At 34.1% G+C, this 12620-nt stretch overlaps 1 protein-coding gene across 7 annotated transcripts in view; it reads right to left on the bottom strand.

Moving 5' to 3' along the window:
• The window catches only part of LOC142334498 (uncharacterized), a 653384-nt gene that overhangs the window by 27557 nt on the left and 613207 nt on the right, over positions 1-12620 (bottom strand). For 6 of the 7 annotated variants that reach the window (XM_075382580.1, XM_075382581.1, XM_075382585.1 and 3 more), the window contains 3 exons: positions 10503-10597; positions 9712-9775; positions 7563-7759 (listed from right to left, as the gene is read on the bottom strand). In XM_075382580.1, the coding sequence (XP_075238695.1) occupies positions 7563-7759; positions 9712-9775; positions 10503-10597 (356 nt within the window). The remainder of the gene's footprint in view (positions 1-7562; positions 7760-9711; positions 9776-10502; positions 10598-12620) is intronic. The other variant, XM_075382583.1, reaches the window with a different exon arrangement.

The following is a 12620-nucleotide window of genomic DNA, read 5'->3' as shown; positions in this document are numbered from 1 at the left end:
CCCCTTACGTATTACTAGTCTTCAGTATGCCAATCAAAGAAACTGTTGAGGAGACAAAAAATCATGCGTGAAGGGCGGTTTTTGTATGTTTGACATCCCTCCCTCAGTCACCTCGGCCCGCTTCATTTTTATCTCTAACCCCGCCCCCTTACGAATCCACCCCCTAATGCTAGCATCCCTTAGCCCCCATCTGGCTATCACCGAAGGCAATCGCACGTTTGAGAGCAACTCGCCTGTCGGTCATGTTTTCATAACATATGGTGTCAAATGGAAAGAACTGAAACTAAACCACCGATGTCAATTGTCATTAATAAAAATTAAAATTAAGACAAGATTAATTAGAAAGGCGACAACAATCACATATATGAGTTGAAACCCGTAAACAAATTCAATACTGCCCTAAGAGAGTCAAGGAAACCTGTCAGAAATGAGACTTAGTGACAGGAAAGAAAAACGAAACAGGCCAAACTCAAAAATGAAACCTCAGAATATATTTCATGAAAAATAGTGTCTCTAAATAAAAACTGAGTTTGCACATTAGCATAAAAACATAATAATTACTTTTTAAAAGCATTCGCGAAAAAAGCAGTAGAACAAAGCCTGTAAAACCATGCGTAAAAATATCGTGGATTTATTGTCCAAAAAAAGATATTTCTTTACACAGATGATAGTAGTGGGCACATTACCTGCATTTGGGCTGAAGCGTGCAATAATTTCCAAAAATAACAAGCATCTGAAAAACGCGAAAGGGTAAGAAACAGCAAGATCACCGAAGATACGGAAAACAACAAACTAGATTAACTTCAACAAAAATTGATAGAATATCGCGCCGACTGCGTGAAACTTTTGGCAGCTGTTATTGGCTTGTAAATGAAGCTTAACGTTTTGGTTATCAGCTCCGCTATCAGCTACTGCCCCAATTATTTCATAATTTACTACATCCTCTGGAAATTTTGGTTTCAATTGTCATAGAATAGAACTAGTGATTCTTCTGACAGTTTTTCTAAGCACTACTGTAAAATTGGGTTACAAACAACAACCAGAAATAGTAAAAAATGAAAAAATTAGAAAAATTACCGATAACTCATTAAAAAATGCATAATGCTCAACAGGTTAAGTGACCCAATTTTACTCAATGACGAAAAATATGACATTCAACTACAGCGAAATGAAAGCTCCTTGTATGGGACGCCCCGACTTTGTTTCGGTTTTCGAAAACAATGAATTACAGTTAATTAGCGTGCGCTTTCGATTTCATTTGCTATCTGAATGCGTCACATTTCGGGCGCAAAAAATGAGAATATTGCATGAAATCATATCATACGGCATATATGTTGATGAAAAACAAAAGCCGGAAAAGTTGCGGATGCAACTCAAAGAGCCGTCTCTGCCAAAAAATGATCTTTCAAAAATAGTGCATACCAAAACCATTCACGAGCTCCTAAGCTCCCAAAGCCACAAACTAAGCTCCTAAAAACAACTTGAAATTGAAACTAGAAAGAACAAGGAGGTTCCGAACCCGCTCATCCACATTCCTGACTTAATTGGCTACCAAATGATGAAGAGATACAAAACTTTCAAAAACATACATATCTTTCAAAAAAACAAGCAATGGAATACAATAATGCCAGCCTAGAGCACCGATGAACGTCGAAATTGGGAATAATAGAAAGGAGAATAATAAATTTCAAACAGCAAACATTATTTACGACCAAAACTCTATTTCTATAATAAATTAAATCATAACAAAATCAAACATGCATCAAATGAAAACTAAATAAAACAATTTAACCTATACTTCATTGAAAAACATATGGAACTTTTCCTCAATGCGACTGGTTAACAGCTCGACAAAAAAGAGCAAAGAGGTGCGTTCAAAAATACGTGTCTAATTTTGAAAACAATTAATTTCACTGAAATCCCTAAAATGTTCCTTTATATCTCCATGGGAAGCAATTGAGACCTCTCATTATTCAGTGTTCAATTGCTCAAAACTTCCAAGCCAATGGGACCTACGAATATTGTTATAAATTAAAAAGAAACAAAAATTATATAAAATGTACAAATAAAAAAATCTCAATTGTTTTACGAAATCTCGTAGTAACAGTAGTAAGAAAGCCAAAGAACAAATGTTTGAAGCTAAAACCGTTATAGTGATTAAACTATAGCTCACTGGAAACGGGTTGTGACCTGTGCTCACAGACACTGAGCTACAAACCGCACGAAAAATTATTTTAAAAAAAGACGAAGCTCAAAAACACAATTATGTTATTGAAAACAAATATTTTTAAAAGTCAGAGCAGACTTAAAATTTCAACAAACAGCGATGGATTAAGTTGCAATACCTCAGGAAGCCAATTGGGCCTGTTATTAATGAGACTAAGTCAGGACCCCACAAAATAACATTAAATATATAAAGAAGCCAAAATTTCAAATAATTTTACGAGATCTTACTCTGTTCAAGGCACTATTATTATAGGATGTGACCCAGAGCAACTGTAAATCGTCACTTTTTCCTCATTTAAACATCAAAGAGTCTTCCTTATAAAAGGACGACGTAGACATGACAACAGAAAGAAAACCATAAAATGAAGAGTATAGAAATCTCGAAATCTTCTTATGAAATTAATGGTCGAAGCAATCAGTCACAACGTATAACAAAGCGCGAAAAAAATATTTGAATCAGCAAAATAATTGTGACTTCTAATTAGTGAGATTGAGTGACATGGTTATGAAAAAAATGAAAGCAAAAAGGATAAAGTTGAAAAAAAAATTTTATTTCAGCTTTAAAGTCATTAAAACAAACAGCTATAAACTAAAATCTTAAACTAGGTTGAGTTATACGTCCTACGAAAGCAATTGAGACCTATAATTATTATGTATATGGCGCATAACGACAAAAAAAAGACAAATAGAGTCAAAAACAAAAAAATCCACAAAATTTTGCCCGATAACTGTATCTCAGCCCAAAAAGCAGAAACTATATAACAAAAACAATTAATATATTCAGGTACGCCTTTTTCCAACGCTGTGAATTTTCCCTACTATGCTTTTCTTCAATTGGACTTGTCAATAATGTGATATATAGACAAGGAAGCAAAATGAACTCGTAAAATATGCAATTATGCTCAAAAGTAAAAAAAAAAATGAAAAGGAGTAGTATCAAAACAAAGATACCATTTGTTGAACATAAAACCGTTACCGACATTGTTTAATAATCCACAGGAAATTGGCTTACGACTGTTTTTACTGAGATAGCGCTCGAAGTTGAGAGAATTAAGATAAAATAGTGGCAAAGTTCAAAAAAAACCGATGTGTTCTCAAAACAAATATATTCAAAGTCAAAACAGACATTAGAAGAACTGAAAGAAGTGTCTAGGTTCATTTATACCTCCTAAAAAACAATTGGACCTTTGAATGGCTAAAAAAAATTAATGGGCTACAAAAAAGATAACGAATGAAAGCAAAATTCAAGAAATTCAAAAAAAATTTACGGAAACAATTGGTCAGATCCATAAAAATTATGCGCTTAACTCTAAAACCGTAATTTAAGCTCATTGGGCCTCGTATTTTGTTAAATAGTATCTGTCATTAATTGAACCCCAATTTGAAAATCTTGTAAGTAAAAAAAAACTACCGAAAGAACATTCACAAAGCGGAAATATTTTGAAAAAAAGTCGCGCCCCATTAAAATCTAAAATTTTTTTTTTATCGTAAGGACCCATTGCGAGATCAAGATCAGTCCATCTATTGCTGCGCGTCTGAAAAAATGCTCATTTGTTCAAATGGTTGCAAAATAGATGAATTTTTAAACAAAATTATTCAGTGTGTCAAAAATGAAGAAGCATTTTGTATAATTATTGAGTTTAAATTTGCAAAAAAAAATGTCAAAATTATAATTCCAGAAGACTCTCAAAGCTAGTGGGTGTAAAACAAGCCAGTATCAGCTTAAAAAGAATAAGGCCGCAGTTTTAAGGTTTCTACTTCCAGTAAACTTAAAGCTAGTCGGCTAAAGAAGCAAATTTGGTCCCAAACTTGGTCCCAAAAAAGTCGAATTTTGAAAAATTTAGCATAAATTCTAGCCAAAAAAACTCGGATCGAACAATTCAGCAACCCTACTCTGTCTTTAAAGATAATATCAATAACACTACAGTTAACAATTTAAACAAATGTTAGCAAAATTAACGAAAATTATGTCAAAAATACCAAAAAGGTGAATAAAAACAGCTGGAATACGTCCAATATTCACAAAAGTTTAAATCTCGATAACTGAAAAATCCGAAAATTGAAAAAAACTTTTTTTATTCCATATTCTACGACTAACGGGCTTTTTAATGATACCACTCACAACTCTACGATGATTATATCGATCGACCAAAATTGTCTGATTAAAGAAAAACCCATTTGAGTATATAGTTCCTCCCCCACTAGAGTGGGTCGGAACAATTAATGAGTTTTGATATATTAATAGGGCACACAAAGCCAAGAAATGTCGTTGAGCAAGTAATAGTATTAAAGTTCTAGCAAAAACAAAGGCAAGTCGTAATAGACATAGACAAGAAAACTTGCTTAATATTATAGAAAAAAAAACGAAAAAACTGCTAAAAATTAAGCAATTAAAAACTCAAATCCCATTTAAGGCACGAAACAAAAGAGTAGGCGAAAAAACACACACTCAATGAAAAAAGAGCAAAGTAACTGAAAAATAGCTGGCATACTGCCAAAAAATAGCCGTTGTTGATGCACATCTCGATTGAGACAGAAAGAGGAAAAACATAAAAAATGACGGAATTTCTTTCAACTTTTAAAAAATGTTATGATTTGGTGTGCAGTTTCAGATATATTCGGAAATTCTATACTTAATTCAGCTTCTAACCTGAAAACTATCAAGCATAGGAATATTGCCAGCCAGCTCGAATGAACTCCGGTATCCTAATGGACTGACTTTATCGGTTTATGCCGGGCTTTATCGATTTCTTTTGATTTTGCTCTTTTAACCTTTATCGTACTCACTGCATTGCAAAACTCAAAGATTAAATCAGGAATAAACGCGAAAGTCGTGAATTACTTAAGACGCAAAATGTGCCCGATAGGTTAGGCGATATAAAAAAAAACATGACACGTCCTGGCCCACAATTCAAGAATTTTCATTTACTAAACAAAACATCTAGACCTAGAGTCGACTATGAATGGATTGTGAAAACCTTTTAGAAACAAATTCTGAACATAGCCGGCAGATTGCTGGAAAATGGGAATGAAAATATGCACACCGGGATTGAAACAGAAAAAAAACGACATAAATTGAACAATATTTTTCTTTTTTCAGTGTCAAAAAGTGTTTTGAATCGGCATGCATTTTTGGTTTGATTCTAAAAAACACTTCTTTCAGCTTCTAATCAGCTCAATACCAATGTCAGCTAGCAAACAATAATGAACTTTGATAACCTAATTCTCAATGACTTTATGAACAAGCTTTATCGGTTCATCCCGTCTCTTATGATTTTGCTCTTCTGACCTTGACTGTATTCATTATTTTGAGTAACTCATTGAGTGAATGGATATCAAAACCATTTAGTTGAAACAGTGAGCGAGGTAGGTCAGAAGTCAAACGTGAAAGTCGTGACTTATGTAAAACGAAAAACGTGATCAAATAGTGAAGCGAAACAAAAAAACATTGCAGCGCAATTCTTGACGTACAATTCAAAAAATTTTCACTGGCTAAGCAAAAAACTAGACCTAGAACGGACTATGAGTGAATTGAGAAATTCATTTCTAAAATCAGATAAAAAACAAAATCAATATCAAAATGCCGCATAAGAACAAAAAACCAATAGCGAGAAATGCACATTTGGTTCAAACACAAAACTAGGTCTAAGATAAAGTATGAATGGACTGCGAAAACCACTTAGTAAACAGTCCGATCCAAAAAGTCGAAAATACGGTAAACATCAAAATGAAATTGCCGCATGTGAACAAAAAAACCACTAGCGAGAAAGCGAATTTTTGTTCAAACAACGTTTTCTCAATCTACTTTTAAATAAGAGCAAAAAATTCACACCGCAAAGCCACTCGCTTTTTCGGTCCACTTTCTGTTTCTGCGCTACCAAAATCACTTCTCCAATTTGACTTAAAAAATCAAGAAAATGTTTGAACAGATCTTAAGAAAACAGCCGGCAGATTGCCGGAAAATAGCCCCAATAGACGCTTGTGGCCTTCCAGGAATTGAAACAACTAAAGAAACAAGATAGGTAGATTGAACAAAAGTGCTTTAGTAGATCACTACATTTTTTGGGTTAGATACGTAGTCAATTTTATGATACACATAAGGTCTAAAAGGATTTTCGAAAATTGATTTTCGAAATCAAAAACTCAAGACTAAAACTCAAGAATTATGGCATATAAGTTTGGCACTACTTAGATGCACACTATTGATCTTAAAATAGTAAATGTTTATAAAATTAAGTCCCATAACTGAGTTCAGAAGTCATTTTTTTGAATTTGATGTCCCACAATCGACCTAAAAGCAGAAATAACGTCACGCAGACAAATTTAAACTGCAAAGCAGTAGAAGTCACTGGATTCATTGAAAAAGTCAGGGGAAGACGAATCAAAAATCTGTTAGACGAAGTAAAAACATAACAGGACAAGCCCTGACGAGCAATTCAAAGAATTTTCTTTGACTAAACAAAAAACTAGACCTAGAACGGACTATGAGTAGCCCTATATGAACAAAAAACCACTATCGAGAAAATAAAATTTGGTTCTAACAAAAAACTAGGCATAGGATGAACTATGAATGGATTATGAAAACCATTTAGAAAAAAATCTGATCCAAAAAAATCGAAAAAATCAAAGTGAAATTGCCGCATGTGAACAAAAAACCACTAGCGAGAAAGCGAATATTTGTTCAAACACAGTTTTCTCACTCTACTTTAAAATTAGAGCGAAAAATTTTCACGCCGCAAAACAACTCGCTTTTTCGGTCCATTTCCTGTTTCGGCGTGACTAAAATAAAATCACCACTCCAATTTGACTTCAAAATCATCAAAATGTGTAAACAGATCTTAAAAAAAAGACAGCGCCCCAATACAACTCAAATTTTTTGCATTGTAAAAAAAATAGGAGCGCAATAATAGCGGCCTGGAATTGCTGACACGGCTATGAAAAATAAAAAGAAAGCGCAACAATACAATTCAAATTCTTTGAATTGTAAAAAAGGAGTGGGCCTAAATTATAGCCGTTTGAGAGGCTGACGGTGGCTATTAATAATAAACAGAAAAAATCAATGTCAAATTGCAGTATGTGATCAAAAAATACAAGCGAGAAAGCAAATTTTTGTTCAAACACCATTTTCTAACTCCAATAAAATTACCGCGTAATTCTGTCTTCATAAGTGACAATCAAAACAAATTGAAATGTTGTTGCATAATAAATCATTAAGACTAAAATCCATCGTAAAATCGTCTATTAGCCTGCTGATAATAAATTTGTTTCTGACTCATTTTATTGCCGATGTGGGGCATAATTAGCAAGTGGAAGAACCCAGCTGAGATGATTCTAACCGCAGCTGCTCTCCACTTCGTTCAATCCACTCAGTGGCTGTGAGACCCGAAGAATGGGATGAAGCAATTGAATCAGAAGAAGCAGAATCATCTTCATCACTGCTGGAGCTTTTGTCCTGACCAATTGCCTCAGTTGGAGAATAGGGCGCATTAAGAAATTCGTCGTCAGAAGTGAGTGAAAATGACTGTGCCCTCATCTAAAATCAGTACAGTAATAATAAACATACCCGGCAGATTGCCGGAAAATAGCCGCCGTTGATTCCAATAAGCATGATTGGGATTGAACGAATAGAATATATTGAAAAAAAAAAGATTTTTGTACAAAAATATTTTTTCAGTCCGATTTATTTTGATGGCATTTCGTAGTTGAACATACTTCTGTTTCTTAGAGAGAGGCTAGAGGGGCTACTATCAACACCAATAAGCATTAGAGGGTGTAACTAAGACTTATAGTAACGGCATTCAAATAGCGGGCATCTAAAATTGGGCTTTATGGGTTTATCCCGTTTCTATTTCTGACTTCAATTTTTTATACCAACTCTGTTCATTTTGAATTCCTTTGCTTAGCAACTGATGTTCAAATTCACTTTTAGCAGAATGAGAGAAGAGAGAAACTAGCCTAGAGAAGTCAAAAAGATTTCAACAAAAATGTCGAAAAAGCGGCAAAATGGTAAAGCGAAAAAAAGTTTGACGAAGTAAAAAAAACATAGCAGGACAAGTCCTGACGTACAATTCAAAGAATTTTCATTGACTCAACAGAAAAAACTAGACCTAGAATGGACTATGAATTAATTGAGAAAATCAGATAAAAAATAAGAAAAAAACAGAAAATCAAAATGCAGCATGTGAACACAAAAAACCACTAGCGAGAAATGAAAATTTAATTCAAACAAAAAACTAGGCCGAGAATGGCTGTGAATGGATTGGGAAAACCATTTAGAAAGAAATCCGATTCGAAAAATCGAAAAAACAGTAAAAATCAGAGTAAAATTGCCGCATGTGAACAAAAAACCACAACCGAGAAACCGAATTTTTGTTCAAACACTGTTTTCTCACTCTACTTTAAAATTAGACCGAAAAAAATTCACGCCGCAAAACCACTAGCTTTTTCGCTCCATTTCCTGTTTCAGCGTGACCAAAATCATTACTCCAATTTACTTCAAAAATCATGAAAATGTGTGAACAGATCATAAAAAAAACATAGCAGGACAAGTCCTGACGTACAATTCAAAGAATTTTCATTGACTAAACAGAAAACTAGACCTAGAACGGACTATGAATGGATTGGAAAAACCAATTACAAAAAAATCCGATCCAAAAAAACGAAAAAACAGTAAAAATCAAAGTCAAATTGCCGCATGTGAACAAAAAACCATTAGCGAGAAAGCGAATTTTTGTTCAAACACCATTTTCGCACTCTACTTTAAATTTGGAGCGAAAAAATTTCACGCCGCAAAACCACTCGCTTTTTCGCTCCACTTCCTGTTTCGGCGTGACCAAAATCACTACTCCAATTTGACTTCAAAAATCATGAAAATGTGTGAACAGATCTTAAAAAAAAAGACAGCGCCCCAATACAATTCAAATTCTTTGAATTGTAAAAAACGAGCGCAATAATAGCCGGCTGAGAAGATGAGGGCGGCTATTAATAACATAAAACACCGCGCACAGCTCATGTCAAGATTATTCTAAACAAACCATATTAATTAGTAGACAAGTCAATAATTCAAGCCCAATTAATTTCTTTTAAATTCAAAAGTTAAGAAATAAATGTTCATGAGACAAATGAGGTTTGCCGAGAATGCTGATTTAATGAAATACTGCCAAGAGTAAACAATTGGATTGAATTAATCTCGAAGGGGGTTGGTGATAATAGCGACCGTACACATAGAGAGGCCATTCCCACTTGGGTCAAACAAATCAAGAAATCAACTGAAAAAAAATGGAAAGACTTTTCATCAAGAATTCATCACAATTTGAGTGCACAATTGCACTTTACATTATAGCTGAGCTCCAAAAAATAGCAACTCTACTTAATTCTCTCATGCTTTGTTGGTTGTCTCATTATTTTGATAAAAGGTCAAAGCGGACAGGAGAAAATGGCATGAGAATACCAACAAGGTCATCAATTTCTATAAATTTTGCTTGCATGGCAGAATCGTTTTGTGGCAGAATGACATACACTGATCCCGAGTCCAGGCGAAGACGTCCCCCTAAATAAAAAGCAAAGTTCAGTTATAATAAGAAAAAATAGTTCAAGTCAGCGAAAATAATTCATGTCCAACTGAATACTGGGTGGTAATTTAGAGAGGGATGAGAGAACTGGAATTGGTCTGACTTTTCATATTCTACAAGGTGCTATAGTTTTTTAAAACTCCCAACAAAAAGTCACGAGGACTCAATTACAGCAGATATGCTCGAGTAGAGGGAAGGAACTCTATGCCCCATGCTAGCCTGGCATCTTTTTTGTTCAATTTTTTTTGTAATTTTGACACCCCTCCATCGGAAAAGACATGAATGAGACACAACAATGTATTATTTGAAAGCAGTTGCAGTGTAGAACATTTATCCAAAGGGGGTTTTGAAAGTCATTTTAACTGAGAAGAAATGAAGCATTGAAAATTTATTTTTTCCAACGCAATTTAGGTATTAAAGAACATAAAATTCCTCGCCGAAAAAAAAACAAGTAGCATTAGGTTATTTGAGACGTTTAATTTGTGTCAAAAAATAGAAACTCTTTAAACTCTTTTAACACTGAAAAAGTCCACATTGTGGGCAAAAATAGTTATGCTTTCTAATCTACTAGTTTTTATGAGAATGTTTATGAGAATAGTAGCGTTACGCAAAACCATTGTTGTGAAATCTAGCAAATTTAGCGACGAAGTAAACTTCAACAATTGTCGACTCAATTCAAGCAAAAAATCGTGGCAGAATGATTACCTTTCAATTGGACTGTCTGATCCCTTCTCTGGCCGTGGGCTGTAATCGTCAAACAGAGCAAAGCCGCAGTCATCGTCGCTTTCTTCTTCTTCACACTTAAACACCAAAAATACATACAAAAAGAAATGAGTCAGAACTATCATGAACAATTAGTACATGTAGATACAAAACCGTCAGTTGCCTGACTTGAAAGTCGTTTTGGCACTCTTTCACATCAGAAGCATAAACTTTGGAGATCGAAGTATTATTGTTGTCTTTTACTCTGAAAACAATCACGTGTGATATTATGATACCAAGTCCCACCACCCGCTGAGGCATGGTCATGGACCGCAAGGTATAGCCGAGTGATTATTTTACTAATTTAATAGTTCTTAATATAAAAAATATCAAAATCGGGGTGAAAGATAGAGGGGTGAAATGATAGGGGGTTAAATAAATAGGGGTCCAAAAGCGGGACACCCTATTATCTAAGTGCCTCAATAGAATGCAGAGAAGACTTGTCAACACCTGAATTACAATCCGAAATTTTAATTGATAAAAACAAAAACTAGACCCACCAATTAGGTCAGGAACTATTATAATAACCTTTTTTTTTGCAATCAGGGCTTCAAAAATTTGAAAGAGAAAAAGGTCAAATTGCCTCATCAGAACAAAAACCCAATATCGATATAGCAAAATTTAATTCAATCACTTTGTACTCACTGCTTTAATACTGGGTTAAAATATTCAGGTGGCAACAGTGCCAGCATCACTCCATTTCAGATGGGCTCCACATAGACTTCTGAACGATCTTTTTTGAATAACCCGATAACCTTGTTTTTTAGCGCCGTACAGAACGGATGCCGTTTCAGAGGTGTCCAAAATCATTCTGTAATGAACGGCTGATTCTTTATTCAGTTAATGAACTTTTTTAATTTAGACATGTCTTTACGAATATTTTGACATGATTAAAATAACTATTCAAAATAATAATAATTCACTAACTTCATGAGTGAACACATCACAAAAACTAAAGCAGGTCAAGTCCTGAAAAAAAATCAAAAGAATTAACGAAAAAAATGAAGAAAACCGGTGACCTGCTCTCAAAGTCCAATCTCATAACAAAGAATACTCTAAAGCCATTAAAATTGGAAACGGAAGGCAAACGAATTAAATCAACACCACAGAAAATCGACAGCATTACAAAAAAATACACTAAAAGATTAAAAAAACTTCGTTGTAAGACTGAAAAGCAAACCCTCTTGTGAGTAGATCAGGCGTAAAAAAGAGAAAAAATGAAAAAAAAATAATTAAACATTCATTTAAAAGTTGTCAATATCCTCGGTCTCAAATCACAGAAAACAGTATTTTTAAAACTAAAAACGATAGAAAAATGAATTGCAGCCCAAAAATGGCATTTAACAGAAATCTTTTTAGCTCAGGTCAAAGAAGACAGAAAAAAGAAAAAATTCTCCAATTAATTTTAAAAAGTTGTAAAACTAGATTAGTGTAACTTTCCTGATTTTAAAATCTTCACAACTAACTCTTACTGATAGAGCGCAGAGACAAAACAAATCTATAGAGTAAACCCATGATTACCAACTAAGTGACATGCAGGGGAGACTGACAAACTGCCGAGCGCCAACAAAAAAACTAAGTTTTTTGTTAAAACTGGCATAACCAAAAAACATTGCAAAGGTTATATTAAAGAAATTAATACCCGCACAATACTTATATGAAACATGACCACCGTCAAGTGGAGGTCTTCTTCAAAAAATTAAAACAATACGAGAGGAAAACAAGGGACAGCACAACTTACTGTTACTTCAAAACGGTGTCAGGACAATTTAACCAATGCCAACTTTAATTTACCCTATTGTCAAAATTACCATAACGACTATTTAGCCGACTGTATAATTAAATGGCCCGCGGGATTTTGATATAAAACTATCACAATCGAACATGGGATTTTAAAGGGCTATATAATTAAATGGCCCGCGGAACTTGATATAAAACTAAAACAACCGAACATCGGATAATTGCACGAAAATATCAAAGAGCAGTGGGTAAGTTGGCACTAGGTAAAATTGGATTGGGTAAGACAACAGTGGTAAATTTGTCATGTAAATCTTCTAAACT

Source organism: Convolutriloba macropyga, chromosome 2, assembly GCF_964194025.1.
Source record: "Convolutriloba macropyga chromosome 2, txConMacr16.3, whole genome shotgun sequence".
NCBI classification, from domain to species: Eukaryota; Metazoa; Xenacoelomorpha; order Acoela; family Convolutidae; genus Convolutriloba; species Convolutriloba macropyga.
Note: the sequence above shows the minus strand (reverse complement) of the source record. Positions and strands in the feature narration are given on the sequence as shown.